The sequence below is a fragment of the Schistocerca serialis genome, unplaced genomic scaffold (genome assembly GCF_023864345.2).
Source record: "Schistocerca serialis cubense isolate TAMUIC-IGC-003099 unplaced genomic scaffold, iqSchSeri2.2 HiC_scaffold_1370, whole genome shotgun sequence".
In the NCBI taxonomy this organism is placed as follows: Eukaryota; Metazoa; Arthropoda; class Insecta; order Orthoptera; family Acrididae; genus Schistocerca; species Schistocerca serialis.
Genome location: NW_026047592.1, coordinates 7,273,427 through 7,291,700, shown reverse-complemented (window position 1 = coordinate 7,291,700; position 18,274 = coordinate 7,273,427). Strand labels below are relative to the sequence as shown.

Sequence of the window (18,274 nt, the reverse complement as noted above, 5' to 3'; positions counted from 1 at the left end):
GAGAATTTAAAAAGGGAAACAAATATGAAGATTGATATATTTGAAATTAGTGAAGTGCAGTGGCAGAAAGAACAGGACTTCTGGTCAGGTCTGTACGGGGTTATAAATATGAAATCAATTGGGGATCATGCTGGGATATGTCCAATGATGAAGAAGAAAATAAGGGTGTAGGTTAAGTTTCTATGAACAGCATACACATCATCGTAGTCAAGAAAAAAATGAAACCAACATCCACCACAAAATTACATGTTTATATCCCAACTAGCTTTGCACATGACGTACAGATTGAAAGAATTTATGATGAGATAAAATAAATTATTCTGATAGTTGAGGGAGAGTAAAATTTAACTTTGATGAGGATTGGAATTAGGTAGCAGGAAAATGAAAAGAAGGGAAAAGAGTATCAGGACAAGGACTGGGGGAAAGAATGAAAAATTCTGGTAGATTCTGCATGGATCATAATTTAATCATCACTAATAGATGGTTTAAAAATCATGAAATAAGGCTGTACACATGGCAAAGACCTGCAGACACAAGAAAGATTTCAAATACATTACCTGATGGTAGGACAGAGATCTCGAAACCAGATATTAAACTCAAAAAATTTCCAGGTGCAGATATGGATTCTGCAAATATTTTTATTGGTTATGAATTGCACGTTAAAACAGAGGAAACTGCAGAAAGGTAAGAAATTAACGTGATGGGACACAGATAAGTCGAAATAAGCAGAGGTTGATGAGAATTTCAAGGAAGAAGTAGGCAACTATCGACTGAAAGAAGCTTAAGAAACCCAACAGAAGGCAAATGGGTAACACTGAGAAATAAAATGGTGAATATAGTAGAGTATCAAACAAGTAAAAAGAAAAGGACCAGTAGAAATAGCTGGATAATGCACGAGATATTGAAATGATTGACGAAGAAGAAAATATAAAAATACGGCAACTGCAGCCGTGAAAAGGAAATACAGATGTCCAAAAAGAGAGATTGACAGCAAGTGCAAAATGGCTAAGCAGAACCTGCTATATGAGAAATGCAAGGATGAAGAAGCATGTATAACTAGGCAAAGATAAATTCCGCCCACAGAAAATTAAAGAGTCCTTTGGAGAAAGGGAAGCTGCTGTATAAATGTCAAGAACTTCAATGGCAAGCCAGTACTAATCAAAAAAGGCAAAGTTGAGAGGTGGAAGATATACACAGAAGAGCAATGCATTGTAAATTACACTCCTGGAAATTGAAATAAGAACACCGTGAATTCATTGTCCCAGGAAGGGGAAACTTTATTGACACATTCCTGGGGTCAGATACATCACATGATCACACTGACAGAACCACAGGCACATAGACACAGGCAACAGAGCATGCACAATGTCGGCACTAGTACAGTGTATATCCACCTTTCGCAGCAATGCAGGCTGCTATTCTCCCATGGAGACGATCGTAGAGATGCTGGATGTAGTCCTGTGGAACGGCTTGCCATGCCATTTCCACCTGGCGCCTCAGTTGGACCAGCGTTCGTGCTGGACGTGCAGACCGCGTGAGAGGACGCTTCATCCAGTCCCAAACATGCTCAATGGGGGATAGATCCGGAGATCTTGCTGGCCAGGGTAGTTGACTTACACCTTCTAGAGCATGTTGGGTGGCACGGGATACATGCGGACGTGCATTGTCCTGTTGGAACAGCAAGTTCCCTTGCCGGTCTAGGAATGGTAGAACGATGGGTTCGATGACGGTTTGGATGTACCGTGCACTATTCAGTGTCCCCTCGACGATCACCAGTGGTGTACGGCCAGTGTAGGAGATCGCTCCCCATACCATGATGCCGGGTGTTGGCCCTGTGTGCCTCGGTCGTATGCAGTCCTGATTGTGGCGCTCACCTGCACGGCGCCAAACACGCATACGACCATCATTGGCACCAAGGCAGAAGCGACTCTCATCGCTGAAGACGACACGTCTCCATTCGTCCCTCCATTCACGCCTGTCGCGACACCACTGGAGGCGGGCTGCACGATGTTGGGGCGTGAGCGGAAGACGGCCTAACGGTGTGCGGGACCGTAGCCCAGCTTCATGGAGACGGTTGCGAATGGTCCTCGCCGATACCCCAGGAGCAACAGTGTCCCTAATTTGCTGGGAAGTGGCGGTGCGGTCCCCTACGGCACTGCGTAGGATCCTACGGTATTGGCGTGCATCCGTGCGTCGCTGCGGTCCGGTCCCAGGTCGACGGGCACGTGCACCTTCCGCCGACCACTGGCGACAACATCGATGTACTGTGGAGACCTCACGCCCCACGTGTTGAGCAATTCGGCGGTCCGTCCACCCGGCCTCCCGCATGCCCACTATACGCCCTCGCTCAAAGTCCGTCAACTGCACATACGGTTCACGTCCACGCTGTCGCGGCATGCTACCAGTGTTAAAGACTGCGATGGAGCTCTGTATGCCACGGCAAACTGGCTGACACTGACGGCGGCGGTGCACAAATGCTGCGCAGCTAGCGCCATTCGACGGCCAACACCGCGGTTCCTGGTGTGTCCGCTGTGCCGTGCGTGTGATCATTGCTTGTACAGCCTTCTCGCAGTGTCCGGAGCAAGTATGGTGGGTCTGACACACCGGTGTCAATGTGTTCTTTTTTCCATTTCCAGGAGTGTATGTTGAAGGTAATGTTATGGAAAGGGAAAAGAAATTAGATGAAGATGAGCTGAAAATATAACACTGGAAGAAGAATTTTGGCAGAACACTGAGGACTTAAGTGGAAACAAGGGCCTTGTAGTGGACAACATTCAGTGTGGATTATTGGACACTGTAGAGAGCCAACCATGACAAACTATTTTACCTGATGTGCAAGATGTAAGAGACAGGCGAAATACCTTGAGAATTCAAGAAGAATGTATTAATTCCAGTTTCAAAAGAGGCGGCTGCAGATAAGTCCGAATATTACCGAACCATCAATTATTTAGTCATGGTTGCAAAATACAGACACTAATATTCATAGAAGAATGGAAAAAGCCATTAAAGCTGATATTGGGGAATATGTGTTTGGGTTCTGGAGTATGAAGGTACACACAAAGCAATACTGAGACTACGAATTATCTTAGAAGACAGTTTAAATGAAGATAAACCTACATTTATAATTTTGTAGACCCACAGAATGCTTTCAACAATGTTGATTGGAATACAGTCTTTTAAATTCTAAAGGTAGCTGGGATAAAATACAGAGAGCAGAAGGTTATGTACTTCTAGCGAACAGACCGTATTGCAGTTATGAAATCGAAGAGCATGAAACATAACTTTAAACGTAATTTTAAATCTTTGTTAAATTTTTTCTCCCTTACATGGTTAGTGTCGAATATTTAACACCTTACCTCATTCTCATATTAATCAGACATTTGAAAGTGTTTCATACATATGAGTTTGAATCTTTAAAGAATCGGGTGATGGGTTTACTGATGAGGCACGTAAAAGTTTTAGTTGATTTTTGCTGTTTTGACAGCAAAGTAACTGAGGATGGCGGAAGGAGAGAGGATATAAAATGCAGACTGGTTGTAGCTAGAAACACATTTCTCAAGAAGCAGAATTTGTTAACATCTAATACAAATTTCAGTGTCAGGAAGTGTTCTCTGAAGCTATTTGTGTGGAGTGTAGCCTTCTACAGAAATGAAATGTGCATTACAAGCAGTTCAAATAAGAAGAGAATAGAAGTTTTCCAAATGTGGTACTACAGAATAATGCTGAACATTAGATAGGTAGATCGAGTATCTAATGAGGTGGTACTGAATCTAATTGGGGAGAAAAGAAATTTATAGAAGAATTTGACTAGAAGGAGGGACCATTTGGTACTACATGTCCTAAGGCATGAAGGTAGCGGTAGTTTGATAGTAGAGGGAAGTGTGCTGAGTAAAAATTGTAGAGGGAGGCCAAGCGATGAATACAGTTAAGCAGATTCAAATAGAGGTTGCTGTATTTAGCCAACATGAGGAGGCTTGCACAGGATACAGTAAGGTGGAGAGCTGCACAAACCAGTCTTTGATTCAAGACCACATCAACAACTACATCACGTTTTATTGGTAGCATTATTATTATTATTATATTTTCCTTATTACTATGCTTGAGACGCTGGAAACAAAGGGAATGGATACCGCTACTAGCTTCACAGTTGTGTTAGGCTTTAACCATAAAGATTGCACTGTCTGAGAGGCTAATTTTGCATTTTTGAATTGATGTTTTAATCCGAGAATGTTATTAAAATTGTATTTAGAGAAATACAATATCACTCTTTCCAACGATCTGTGTGCTGAGATGACGTGGATGCGACCACACCCTGCTCTGTACTGCTATGAGAGTATCACGCCACTTCAAGGCAGCCAGTCCCGTGTCAGCACGTCGCCACGTGACCGACGGAATGACGGCAGCCTACGGGACTTTGTCCTTCCTGTTTCTTTTGCGCAATACTCTTGCCATACGACTGGGCAAGCTGACGCATTGGTTAGCTCACTGTACTCGCATTTGGGAGGACGACGGTTTAAACCCGCGTTCGGTCTTCCTGATTGAAGTTTCTGTGATCTCCCTAAATCGCTTCAGGCAAATGCCGGGGTGACAGCTTTGAAAGGGCACGGCCGACTACCTTCCCCGTCCTTCCCTAATCCGATGCGACCACCGATGATCTCGCTATTTGGTCCCCTCACCCCCAATCAACTCAAACCCTCTTACCAAATGAGGCAACATAAAAGAAATCTATTGCTTCTATTAGTGAAAACACGATTTCTCGAAAGTTTTTAAAAAAAATGTTAATCATGACAAATAACAACCATCCTGTGGTTTTCCACACTCATGCAGCAAATTTGTTTGCAGAATCATTATAGCCGTGGTTATGGCGTGAGTGAAGAAACACAAAGTATGATGAAAAAATTACGACTAATTGTGGTAATTTAGAAATCTGATAATTTCCGGTATGAAAAACTGTCATCATACCCACTCCTGTGTGTGAGTTTCGTCTGAGGCGAAACGACAGGAAACTCAAAGCGGACACAAGTCAGTGTAGTGCAATTTAGGTTTAACAATAAGTTGTAAAACGAAGGGCAGCAGCGATCGAGTATTCGCTGCTGCATGGTGGTCTTACGTAGCAGCGGCGTGCGAGACGAAAGTGGAGGAGGCTGGCAAAAAAGGCGTGGCCAATATCTTACTCACAATCTCTCGACGTCAGCTATTATCGACTGATCGAGAAAAAGAAGTAGTCCATCTTTAGGCAAAGCCTTTACAAACTACACTCCTGGAAATGGAAAAAAGAACACATTGACACCGGTGTGTCAGACCCACCATACTTGCTCCGGACACTGCGAGAGGGCTGTACAAGCAATGATCACACGCACGGCACAGCGGACACACCAGGAACCGCGGTGTTGACGGTCGAATGGCGCTAGCTGCGCAGCATTTGTGCACCGCCGCCGTCAGTGTCAGCCAGTTTGCTGTGGCATACGGAGCTCCATCGCAGTCTTTAACACTGGTAGCATGCCGCGACAGCGTGGACGTGAACCGTATGTGCAGTTGACGGACTTTGAGCGAGGGCGTATAGTGGGCATGCGGGAGGCCGGGTGGATGTACCGCCGAATTGCTCAACACGTGGGGCGTGAGGTCTCCACAGCACATCGATGTTGTCGCCAGTGGTCGGCGGAAGGTGCACGTGCCCGTCGACCTGGGACCGGACCGCAGCGACGCACGGATGCACGCCAAGACCGTAGGATCCTACGCAGTGCCGTAGGGGACCGCACCGCCACTTCCCAGCAAATTAGGGACACTGTTGCTCCTGGGGTATAGGCGAGGACCATTCGCAACCGTCTCCATGAAGCTGGGCTACGGTCCCGCACACCGTTAGGCCGTCTTCCGCTCACGCCCCAACATCGTGCTGCCCGCCTCCAGTGGTGTCGCGACAGGCGTGAATGGAGGGACGAATGGAGACGTGTCGTCTTCAGCGATGAGAGTTGCTTCTGCCTTGGTGCCAAAGATGGTCGTATGCGTGTTTGGCGCCGTGCAGGTGAGCGCCATAATCAGGACTGCATACGACCGAGGCACACAGGGCCAACACCCGGCATCATGGTGTGGGGAGCGATCTCCTACACTGGCCGTACACCACTGGTGATCGTCGAGGGGACACTGAATAGTGCACGGTACATCCAAACCGTCATCGAACCCATCGTTCTACCATTCCTAGACCGGCAAGGGAACTTGCTGTTCCAACAGGACAATGCACGTCCGCATGTATCCCGTGCCACCCAACGTGCTCTAGAAGGTGTAAGTCAACTGCCCTGGCCAGCAAGATCTCCGGATCTGCCCCCATTGAGCATGTTTGGGACTGGATGAAGCGTCGTCTCACGCGGTCTGCACGTCCAGCACGAACGCTGGTCCAACTGAGGTGCCAGGTGGAAATGGCATGGCAAGCCGTTCCACAGGACTACATCCAGCATCTCTACGATCGTCTCCATGGGAGAATAGCAGCCTGCATTGCTGCGAAAGGTGGATATACACTGTACTAGTGCCGACATTGTGCATGCTCTGTTGCCTGTGTCTATGTGCCTGTGGTTCTGTCAGTGTGATCATGTGATGTATCTAACCCCAGGAATGTGTCAATAAGGTTTCCCCTTCCTGGGACAATGAATTCACGGTGTTCTTATTTCAATTTCCAGGAGTGTATTTCATTATGCCTAACTTTATATGTAGAGGTGGCAGGAGGACATTATTTGGATCTACTAGGTTTTGTGTAGAATGTTCTTCTCACCAGGTTTTAAAGACTTCCTCACAGACGGTTTCTTTCCGTACCAGTGTTCATCCCTAGTCCTACTGTCCCATTCACACAAGAAACATGGAAATTTGGTAAAGCCACCTTGCTGACCAAGGAGCATGCATGTTACTTTTAGATCGCCACATATCATCCAACCATGAGCAGAATAGCCTATTTTATTTAACATTATTTCTAGATTTTCATAGCTTTTTTTCATGTGTACAGAATGTCCAACAGGTATAGATGCATACATGTTACAATTGTCTAATAAAACAGCCTTAAAACTAGTTTTGGATGAATCAATAAACATCCTCCAGTCTTCCTTGTTGTATTCAGTACCAAACTCATTCATCAGACCTGGAATGTCTGAGCAGTGCACTAAATCACCTTCTTGTTGAAAAAAGTTGGAAAATTGCTGCTCACTCTTTCTGTGCATGTATATGCTGGTTTCAACTGCCAATAAGTTCTTTTCTTTTAATCGAAAGCCAAGCAATTCAACTTTTACTTTCATTAAGCCCAGATCCCTAACCAAATCGTTAAGCTCGGTCTCAGTAAACAATTTGGGCTCTAGACTTTCTGTATTACATTGGAATTCATCATCGTCTGGTTCATCTAAATCACATTGTGCATCAGAAAATACTTCTGTTAGAACAGAATTTAAATCATCTGGTGGGTCAGGAAACAGCAAATCTACACCATGCCTTACTGGTCGGATGGCAGTGCAGACATGTGGCGCCCATCCTTACCCATGTACATGCACAGACAGTCATAAACTTCCAAACAACATGCTATTCTAGAACAACAAACTTATAAAAAACCGGTATGCTCACTATGATACTCATCATTTGTCGGCCTGGTAGACATTGTGCAACACATTACCTTACCCAAGTGGTATGTTATACTGTATGTCACCTTTTTGTGTATGTAAATGATGTCATCACAACCACAGGACATAGAGAAATAAATAATACTGCTAGTTCAGATTGTACATTTGTCTTCAGAAACGAAAATTGTTAAAACTTTGTAAAATAAAAACCCTTTACTTATGGTATTTGAACTAAGTAATATTTCATATAATTCTATTTCAAAACATCTTTACTCATGACATAGCCCTAACCTTACTTAATGATTACTTGTGGATTACTTACAAAGACTCAGTAAAAATTTATCATTTCAATGTATCTGATCTCAAATACTTTGCTTGAGGTCGGATAAACACTGGTGCAAAGTAACCATTCTTCAATAGGAATTTGAATTCTTGAAGTAAGTTATAGTCTTAAAATGTTATGACCATATATTATTTTTTCATTGTCTCTATTTCTCTATGTATGTGGACCAGCCACAATGGTGGCTGGTAAACCAGCTGTACCTCTGTTTTAATTATCAATGGTCTATTCAGACACAGTGAGTATTCGTAGCCTAGTCATGCTGACTGGACATGGAGTAATTATTAATTCCTATTATGAATTGATCATAGTTGTATCTTCATCTGGATTACCAACTAAACTTGTGAGGAAACATAGGCTTAGGAGCCTCATTTCTTATTTCCTCTACACTTCCTTCAAGTAGGATAAGGTAAGCAGGCAGTTAACCTACCTATTCTAAGTTAAGCTAACATTCCCTAAAAATGTGTATAAACTAAATCATGTGATTTAACCATCCAAAATAAGTAAAAATTCCCCTCGTAAAAAGCTAGCAAACAAAGGTATTGCTAACCATGAGAAAAGTACAAAAAATTCTAAGGAATAGTTGTGAAACATGCAAACATCCCAAGTCGTTGGATGTATCCATTCAGTTCTGACAGCAAATTATAGTTTTCCATAGACACTTCGAGCTTTTCGGAGTTTATATATTAATCTGTCAATTCCAAACAATGAAATGTAATAAATGTTGAGAACAACTAGTGTAGTGAACTCGTTAACTTCCTACTTTCTGTGTTAAGAGCAGCACACAAAGTTAAGACAATTCTGTCCTAGTTATCCATTTCTGAAATGAGTATAAGAATTAGACCACAAAACTCAGGTTCGTTCCTGTATTTTGCAACTTTGGAGTAATCCTCAAAGCTAATAGTATCCTACTTCTGCAGAAACCCATAAATACTCCTCCTCCTACAGAAAAATCCTTCATAAAGACCATTCAAATTTTATAGCTATATTGGCCCTATATATATGCCTCCATTTTTCCTCCATTTAAACTTAAGTAATACTCCCTTTATCCCACCTGCACTATTCATAATATAATTCATGTATATATGCGTATCATGGCCTGTTCATTATTACATCACTCCCATTAAACCGCTACTTTCTCGTCTTCCTCTTATAACTTTAGTTACCTTAATTCTATTGTATTTTGAACCCATACCTTATTACTGAGCTTCCTCTTAAATATACTACTGTCTCTTAAATATACGCCTGTCTCTTAAATATACTACTCTTTGTTCAACTCAGCATGAGCAAGAAACATTATTTTGAGTAAAGTCATCTAGACCGATATTAAAATTTTCTTCATTTATTACACCACTTCAGCTCCTGCCACTATCAGAGATCGAAAAGCTTAGAACTTACAGAACAAGGTTGTCCTTGACAAAATATATTTTGTTCCTTTTACAGAGTAGCCTTTTTGGACTTAGAATGTAATCTGGATATTCTTGCCATTTATCTCTCTATGTGGTGATGGCTATGCATGTAAGAGAGAATCTATTCAGTTCTGATGTCTCTTCTGATCTCTTGTTCTTTTTAAATGTGGGCTGTGGTAAATTATGGTGACTTCTGTGAGTAATGAGTAATTCCTTAATAGTAAATGCTATCTTCTCATGCATACTTATCTAGATATTACTCATAAAATATTTATTCTCATCTATTATGTAGTGAAGTTCATAGTCAGTGTGAAATAGTGACTTGTCTTGCTTCCAAATTGTTCGGTAATTGAGTAATTCAACTCATGCTTGCCAATATTTCAGGTAATGAAAGCTATTTTTCTGTGAGCTCTCTCTCCTGGATTCGATTCTCCTTGGTACAGCTCACAATCCAAGTTGAATTATTATAAATCAATGGCTAGTTTGAACACCTGATTCACTTTAGGGTGATGCTTTTGCTGTAGGTTGCTTAATATTGCTAAAGTCTTCTTTTGTACTTTCATCACAGTTCCAGATAGTTTTCTATTTCAATATGTTCGATAAATGAGCATCTTTCACAGACTAGCCTCTTATAAAGCTCCTATAGAATCCAGCCAAATCTAAAAGTGATCATAGATGCTTAATATTTCTAGTCTCTGGACAGTCTTTTATAACTTGCATTCTTTCTGGTCTCGCGTCCGTCGGCCGTCGTAATTTAATATATTATTATTATTCTTCTTCTTCTTCTTCGTTTCACCCAACTTTGGGGTACGTTGAATCAATCACTTCTGTGTGTTCTGTGCCTTTCTTTTCGCCCAGTACTGCTTCATTCTTTCTGATCTTGCTTTTCTTTCCTCATCAGAGATGACAATCGTTCTTTTCTTTCTATTTTGGAGCTGGAATCACTCTTTTCTGTCTTTGCTTATCATTTTTGCGGTCCTGTCTGTGAGCATTTTTTCTGTGATGTGTAGTTCTCTTAAGTCTTTCTCTGTTTGGATAAACCAATTTGGTTTGGATTTTTTATTCCTGAAGTAGTCAAACATTCTTTTTGTAAGTCTATTTGGGTTCATTCAGAGTATGTGCCCATAAAACTCAATTCTTCTTTTCCTCATTGTATCCGAAAGTTTTTCTGTGGTTTTGTAGAGTGTTTCATTTTTGGTATGAATTAGTTTGTCGTTATGAAATTTGGGGCCTAAAATTTTTCTCAATATTTTTCTTTCTTTGATCTCTAGCCTTTCAATTGGGCCATGGTTAGTGATAGATAATGTCTCGGCTGCATATAGTGCTTCTGGTTTAATGACAGTGTTGTAATGTTTTATTTTTGAATTCCATGAGAGGGACTTTTTATTATAAGTATTTTTAGTAAGCTGAAAGGCTAGTTCAACTTTGTTTCTTCTTAATTCTATTGCTTTTTTCTCAAGGGCGTTCCAGCTAATCCATTCACCAAGATATTTGAATTCTTTAACAATTTCGATCTTTTGGTCTCTTACTTTAAGATATTTCATTGGCTTTTTTATATTTGTGATTATTTTGGTTTTTTCAAAAGAAATTTTAAGGCCTATTTTCTCTGCTTGTTTCTGTAATTCGAGGATCTGTTCTTTGGCTTCTTCCCATGTTTCAGCTAGTAGGGCCATATCATCTGCAAATGCTAGGCAATTAACCTTGATGCCTTTGTTTTTTGTTCCTAGTCGGATTCCACTATTGATTTTCTTGTTCCATTCTCTTACTATTTTTTCTAGGGCACAGTTAAATAACAATGGAGAGAGTCCATCACCTTGTCGTACTCCAGTTTTTATCTCAAATAGGTCTGAGAGTTCTCCCATAAATTTAATTTTGGAGTATGTGTTGGTGATGGTTTCTCTAATTAGGTTTGTAGTTCTATTGTCTAGGTTCAATTCTTTTAATATGGAGGTTAGAGATTCCCTGTCTATGGAGTCGTACGCCTTTTGAAAGTCAATGAATGTGATGACATACGCTTTTGCTCTCGATTTTTGGTAGGCCATAAGATTTTTGAGGTTTAGAATTTGTTCTGGGCAGGATCTTCCCTTCCTGAAGCCTGCCTGGTATTCTCCAAGTTGACAATCTAGCTGGGGTTCTGCTCTGTTCAAAAGGACTTTAGACAGTATTTTGTATGTTACGTCAAGGAGCGAAATCCCTCTGTAATTGTTGGGGTCTGTTCTGGATCCCCTCTTATGAATTGGGTGAATGAGGGCCATCTTCCATTCATCCGGAATTCTTTCTGTTTTCCATATTTCTTCAAATATGTTTTGGAGAGATTCTATGGCATTTCTATTGACATTTTTCCACAGTTCAGCTGTAATTTGGTTCTCTCCCGAAGCCTTGTAGTTTTTGAGATTCAAAATGATTGATTGTAGTTCCTCGACGGTGGGTGGTTCTGAGTTAGGACTTGTTGAAGTTGAGTTGCTGAAATCCATTTTTTCAATTGGTTCTTTACAGTTGAGAAGGTTTCTGAAATATTCCCTCAAAATTTTGCAATTATCCCTGTTGTTGTGTGCAGTATTACCATTTTTATCTTGTAATTGGAGTGTCGGTGGGCTGTACTTGGTTATTTTTTGTTTAAAAGTTCTGTAAAAGCTCCTAGTCTTGTTATTATTGTTATTATTATTTTTTTATTGTTGCCGACTTACGTGGTGGGCCTTAATAAAAATGATATTTCATTTAATTTTGATTTACGATTAAATGATTTCCTGAAGTTCTCCTTTTTAGCAATATTAATCTCAAATTATTTGTTACGTTAATGAATGTTAGACTCGCTGAATCTTAAAACTTGAGCATATAAGCTGAACAATGTAATAAACTTTTCATATTAATTTCCTCTGCTAGTCAGCTCACTTTAAAGCAAAAGATCTTTAGTTATTAATTACAATTGCGACCCACACACGTGCGAAAGTATTTTTTCTTACCTCCATTAACCATTGTATTGTAGTCAGAGTCCTGGCTCTGGCTCTCGGCTATGGGACTGAAAATAAGAATCTTAAAGCTACGTATTTCTGCAACTTCATGCGACCGTGTAGAAAAATTAATATTATGTTAATAGCGGGCGAGTATTTCGCTTCCGCTAATTTTTCATAAGTTAATATCGCCACGTAATGGCGTCATTGGCTGCATCGGCCGCTGCGATTGTTGAACTGTAAATTACTTGAATGCAGGTTAATTCAAGGAAGGCGGACATGAAATCGGGATCACCTCTTACAAATTAAAAGTGCACAATAATATTAAATCAATATATATATAACTCATACAAAGATGCTTACATTTGCCAGCACTCGCAAGATGTCCGTCTATACACAATCAAGACAAGAGAAGAAGTGAAGACTACTAAAAAAATTAACAAAAGAGCGTATCTTGTCATCTCTTTAGATCAGTTTGTTGTATTTCTCTGCATTGCATTTCTTTGCATTTCTCGACAGAGGAATTATTGTTTTACGGCTACATGATAAAAATATATCATTCAATTTTTAAATGTCTCTTCTTTATAAATACTGTTTTTTAAGTATTTTCGTAATATAGCACTGGGGACGCTATATACTCATAAAATATTTATTCTCATCTATTATGTAGTGAAGTTCATAGTCAGTGTAAAATAGTGACTTGTCTTGCTTCCAAAGTGTTCGGTAATTGAGTAATTCAACTCATGCTTGCCAATATTTCAGGTAATGAAAGCTGTTTTTCTGTGAGCTCCCTCTACTGGATTCGATTCTCCTTGGTACAGCTCACAACCCAAGTTGAATTATTGTACATCAATGGCTAGTTTGAACACCTGATTCACTTTAGGATGATGCTTTTGCTGTAGATTGCTTAATATTGCTAAAGTCTTCTTTTGTACTTTCATCACAGTTCCAGATAGTTTTCTATTTCAATAAGTTCGATAAATGAGCATCTTTCACAGCCTAGCCTCTTACAAAGCTCCTATAGAATCCAGCCAAATCTAAAAGTGATCATAGATGCTTAATATTTCTAGTCTCTGGACAGTCTTCTATAACTTGCATTCTTTCTGGACATGGTTGTATTCCCATTATTCCCACACTGTGTCCCAAAAAGTCAACTCTTGTCACCAAAAGTACTTTTATTAGTAACCCTTTTGCTTCCAGTCACCTCAAAATATATATCAATAATTGTCAACAGTCTTCCCAAGTCTTGTAGACTATTAATAAATCATTGACATACATTATTAATTCTTGCACTAATTCCCTCCCTAATAAATATTGAGCAGGAATGAAAACTGACACAGGAATGTCCAATTCGGTAATGGAGTAATTCAATCATGCTTGCCAAGACTTCAACTAATGAAAGCTATTGTTCTGTGATCACCCTCTCCTGGATTCCATTTTCCTTGGTACAGCTCACAACCCAAGGCGAATTGTAATACTTCCATGGCATTTACTTTAAACTGAAAAGATTTTCTTTCGAATAAGAAGGCTGTGTATGGCCTTGAGTGGTCATGTAATGCTACCTGCCAGTATCCTTCCATGAAATCTATGGAAATATGAAATTCTGCTTCATCAAAGTTAGATAACATCTCTTCTGTACTCAGGGTTCTAACCCTTTCTGTCTCTTTGTGTTTATGGAGTGATCATGAATCTAAAACTAAATGAACACCTACCACAAGTCTCTTAAGTACCCACAACAGACCCTAAAAATACATTGAGTTATGTTGCTGTCTATCTCCTTTCATATTTCATCTCTCACTGCAATTCGAAGGTTTATTGGTAGTGGATATGACTTGCAAAAGGAAAAAAACTGTGTCATATTTTACTTTAACTTACAGAAGTATTCCTTCATTAGTCCCAAGTTATCTTTGACCACATCTTTATGTTTTAACAGAATACCTTCTAATTAAGATTTCCGTTCTTCTGACACTACAGGTGATTCTCTTGCTATCGATTTAATGCCAACTCCTCTTGATTTAATACTTCCCTTCTTTTTGTTGTTTAATTTCATCTGTTGCAATAATATCAGTAAACACAACTAAATGAATATGCTCCTCTGATGATGGGCCTTGCTTGGATTTCAATGGATTGCTTTGGAAAGCTATGCTAGCTACCTTTTTACCTATTTTCCACACAAATATTTTCTGGTTGAAATCCAATCGATAATAATTATCAAGTAACCAATCTTATCCTAACAGGATATCTATGGCACCAGCAACAATGTTTGATGGAAATTCCACTTTTTAATCGTAACTGGTAGTCATGTTTCTTTTTTAATTTGCTTCCCTTTATTACAGGTGGTTCCGGTAACACACACTCCCATTACTGGTACTAGGAGGCAACAATATTTCTTCCTCATTAGCGCTAGCCATGGTGTAAGATTAATGATATTTTATGCACAGAATATAGGTGAACATCAACTTTCTTTCCAAAAATGTCACTCACTACTATTGGTTTACAATGTTCTCCCTTAGCTTTTACTTTTCCTTCTTTAAACAACTACTCAAGAATAGGTCTCAGCCATGTGAGGATTACTGTCTTCTCTGAATGAGGGCCTACTATTCTATTATTAGTTTGGCATGGATCTTAGTGTCAAATCTTTTTCCTGAACTTTAGGGTGAATTTTACAGCAATTCATCCACAAAGCTTTAATGTAGCAAAAATTATGTTTATATCTTTTTTAGTAATAGGTCAAATTTCGGACAACTTTTTCCATAATGAATCATATTTCGACCAAATTTTTTTCCAGAAATCCAAATGTTTGTCGTATTTTTAAGTACACAAGAATATAAACACGAAAATTTTACTCACATGACAATGTTTGATGTAATGTTGTCACAATTAAACACAATTACTACAAAGATTTATTTATCGGGTTTATAGTAGACAAGCAGTGTAACACATTATGTAGTCCGTTCACTGATATAAAGATTGTTGCACAGAGTCTACAAAACATTCTCAAAGCCAACAAGGGTGGCTTCTGGCGTAATAAACGTAGCACAAGTAGTCGCCCCATTCAGTTTGAATACAAACTTAGTCCTTTTCGATGAAACCAGGGGAGAAATTCTTCAGCAATGACAAGGAAATATTATTTTATAAACTATATGAAGTTAAGGTTAATGGGGGAAACGACTTTAACGTGTAAAAACACTGCAACACCTCCAAACACAGTAGCTGCACGAAGATAAGTGCTGAAAAGGACAGCAGACGAACGCTGTTATTTGAGTAGACATGTCCATCTTCAGAGGTGCAAGAACTTGTTTAAGATGGTGGTGTCTTGCAATGTCCTATTGGAGAAGCTGAAGAATCCCCGCTTCAGACAGTTCTTGAAGTACAAAATAAATCCAGTTCCAGATGAAGCTACACTGAGAAACGACTATTTATCTGTGTGCTACGAGGAAATGCTCGACAAAATACGAACTAAAGTCGTTGACCAAGAGATTAGGGCGTCTATCGGAAATCACCAATTTGGATAGGGGTTAAATTGTAAATACTTTTGTTGGTGTCCTTAAAGTTGACGGACCTGGAGAAATGTTTCTCCTAAGGGTGTGAAGCTCTCAGCAGAATAAACAGCTTGACAACCGCCTTTGCGTTTGACAACTCAATGAAGCTACTGTCACTAGTTGGTGTGAATAGAGACGAATAAATGGTGCTTCATACATGGCTGTAGCAGCCTACAGACTTCAGAGTCTCTATCCCAGTGTGGCACACATCACTTGCCTTGCACACGCATTGTACAGAGCTGTAGAAGAGGTGAAATTAAATTGCACTGATGTAAGCCAACCGATCTCCTCTAGCAAGAAAATCTATGTGAAATCTCCACTAAGAGTACAAAAATTAAAGAACAGGGGGCTTCCCTCCATTTCCCCCTCAGCTTGTACTTACACAATGAGGTTCTTGTGTTAATGTTGTTGAGTATTACTGTACCTATTACACCAAAACAAGACGATCTTTTCTGAGCCTGATAGTGATTAATAAAGTGCTATCAGAACTGCCAAAGAGTTCTTTACAGATACGTTGTCTCTAAACTTGACATACATCAACGCGCTGTGTCATCCGAACAAGACACAGGTGCAAAGATGCGAGCTGGTGCCAGTGCCATAGAGACTATCCACTTGCGCGAGTTCCACCTGCGCCACGTCGGCGCTGAGCATGGAGGTAAGAATAGAGGGAGACGCCGTGATGTCACAGCTGTGAAGCTATGTGAAGCCGAGGGTAGCCATCTCAATCCGACCAAAACATTGCTGCTGTAAGCTTGTGTGCATAGGCTGGTCGCTCACTTTTGGAAGGATTTTGCGCTATTATGGTGACTTGTGTGGTGTTCGGATGTACGAATCTTTCTGATTGTGATGCGAAATCGAAGGGAATAACATTTCATGTGTAAGTTGTCTCGTTAAGTGTGATTTTACAACTTCATTGTGAATGAACGTGTGCTACATCGGTACTTGTACTATAGCGTGTTTTTCTCCTGTAGATTTCCTAAAAATGAAAGTCGGAAAGCTCTGTGGGAGAATGCCGTGAGGAGGAAGAATTGGTGTGCGTCTAAATGGAGCACTATATGTTCTCAGCATTTCCGAGAAGAGGACATAGACTGAACTTCCGTTTCAACAGTAAGGCTCCGAGAAAATGCTGTACCATCAGTTTTCCCTACACACCCAAAACATTTGCAAAAGGTATGTTAATTCAAAGAATTAAATTCTTAGTTTTCAAGTTCACGTTTCAGTATAATACGTACGTATCGTCGATAATCGAAGTGTTGAGTAACTCACTTTGTCTTCATCATGTACCAAATTAAAAGCTAACACTACATTAACTGGCCTAAACAGGGCACTGTTTAGATTTGCCATTCTATGTACCACATTTCAGTAAATGTTGGTGGTAATGAAGAGTGTTTCCCAGTAGTGTAACGTAACTGAAATGTCCCAGCATGTATTACAAACAAGATGTATTTATGGGTCTTTGGAGGGAGGGTATAGCTAACTTAGTTTTCAGTTTCTATTATTCAGTTTGTGATACACGTTTATTACTGAATTAACAACATTGTATCGTTTACATTGAAGGCTAGCTGTTCGTAATATTACATTAAAAACTATTTTTAATCAGAAGAAATGTGGAATTTCACCTTTACGAGATTTTATTTCAAACAAAAACTTTGAAACAACCAATCTGATGACGTTACATGTGTATATGGTGCAATTAGCAACTGTAATACACGCAGCGCTATAGCACACTGACAATGTTTTGGTCAGAGTGTCATGGCAGCGAGCCACGCCCCCATGGCTTCAAAACGTAGTACGGCTGGGATTCGTAGCGCCATCTCCCCTTATTCTTACCTCCATGGCGCTGAGGGTAAAGATATCGACCTCGCCTCAGCCACTTGCTGACCGATTACAGTCCGCCAATGACCAGACGACAACGGAAAGAAGCCTGCTCGGACGATAGAAGAGCAGCTCTCGCCCACTTGTTTATAGATCATCGTCCAGAGCTGACTTGGACAGGGAACTTCATTTAGTGAACTCTTAAAAGTGAACAGACAGTTCTTGTAAAAATTTCATTTGCTATGTACTGTGAAGTTTACCTTCAATCATTTGCACTTAGCCATTGAGGGCCTCTTTTGTCTTATATTACATGCAGTATTGCAGACTTAATCATTCAACAAGTCACAAAGACAAGTAAACCTTTTTAATTCATTTGTGTGACTTTGTTGCTAATTTGTTGGAGTGTTGTTGAATCTTCATTCACCTATCCTGTCACCTGACCCTGGGGCGCAGTTGTGTAATAATGCCAGGGACAAATTGTCTTAGCGGTGTACTGCACCAGAAGCCATTCCACAAACTCTCAAACCCGGCCTACCGTAACACGGTGGCAACTCGGCCTCCACAGCAGTATCGATGAGCCCTTTACAAAACTGGTGACGTGAGTTTACAAATCAACGCCAACTTT

The 18,274-nt window shown here is 40.2% G+C and overlaps 1 protein-coding gene across 1 annotated transcript in view; it reads left to right on the top strand.

The window, feature by feature from the left end:
* LOC126441769 (uncharacterized) overlaps nucleotides 1-18,274 on the top strand; it is a 220,455-nt gene that overhangs the window by 4,073 nt on the left and 198,108 nt on the right. Inside the window, exon 2 of the mRNA XM_050090689.1 lies at nucleotides 16,806-17,004. Within this exon, the coding sequence (XP_049946646.1) occupies nucleotides 16,878-17,004 (127 nt within the window). The 5' untranslated portion in view covers nucleotides 16,806-16,877. The remainder of the gene's footprint in view (nucleotides 1-16,805; nucleotides 17,005-18,274) is intronic.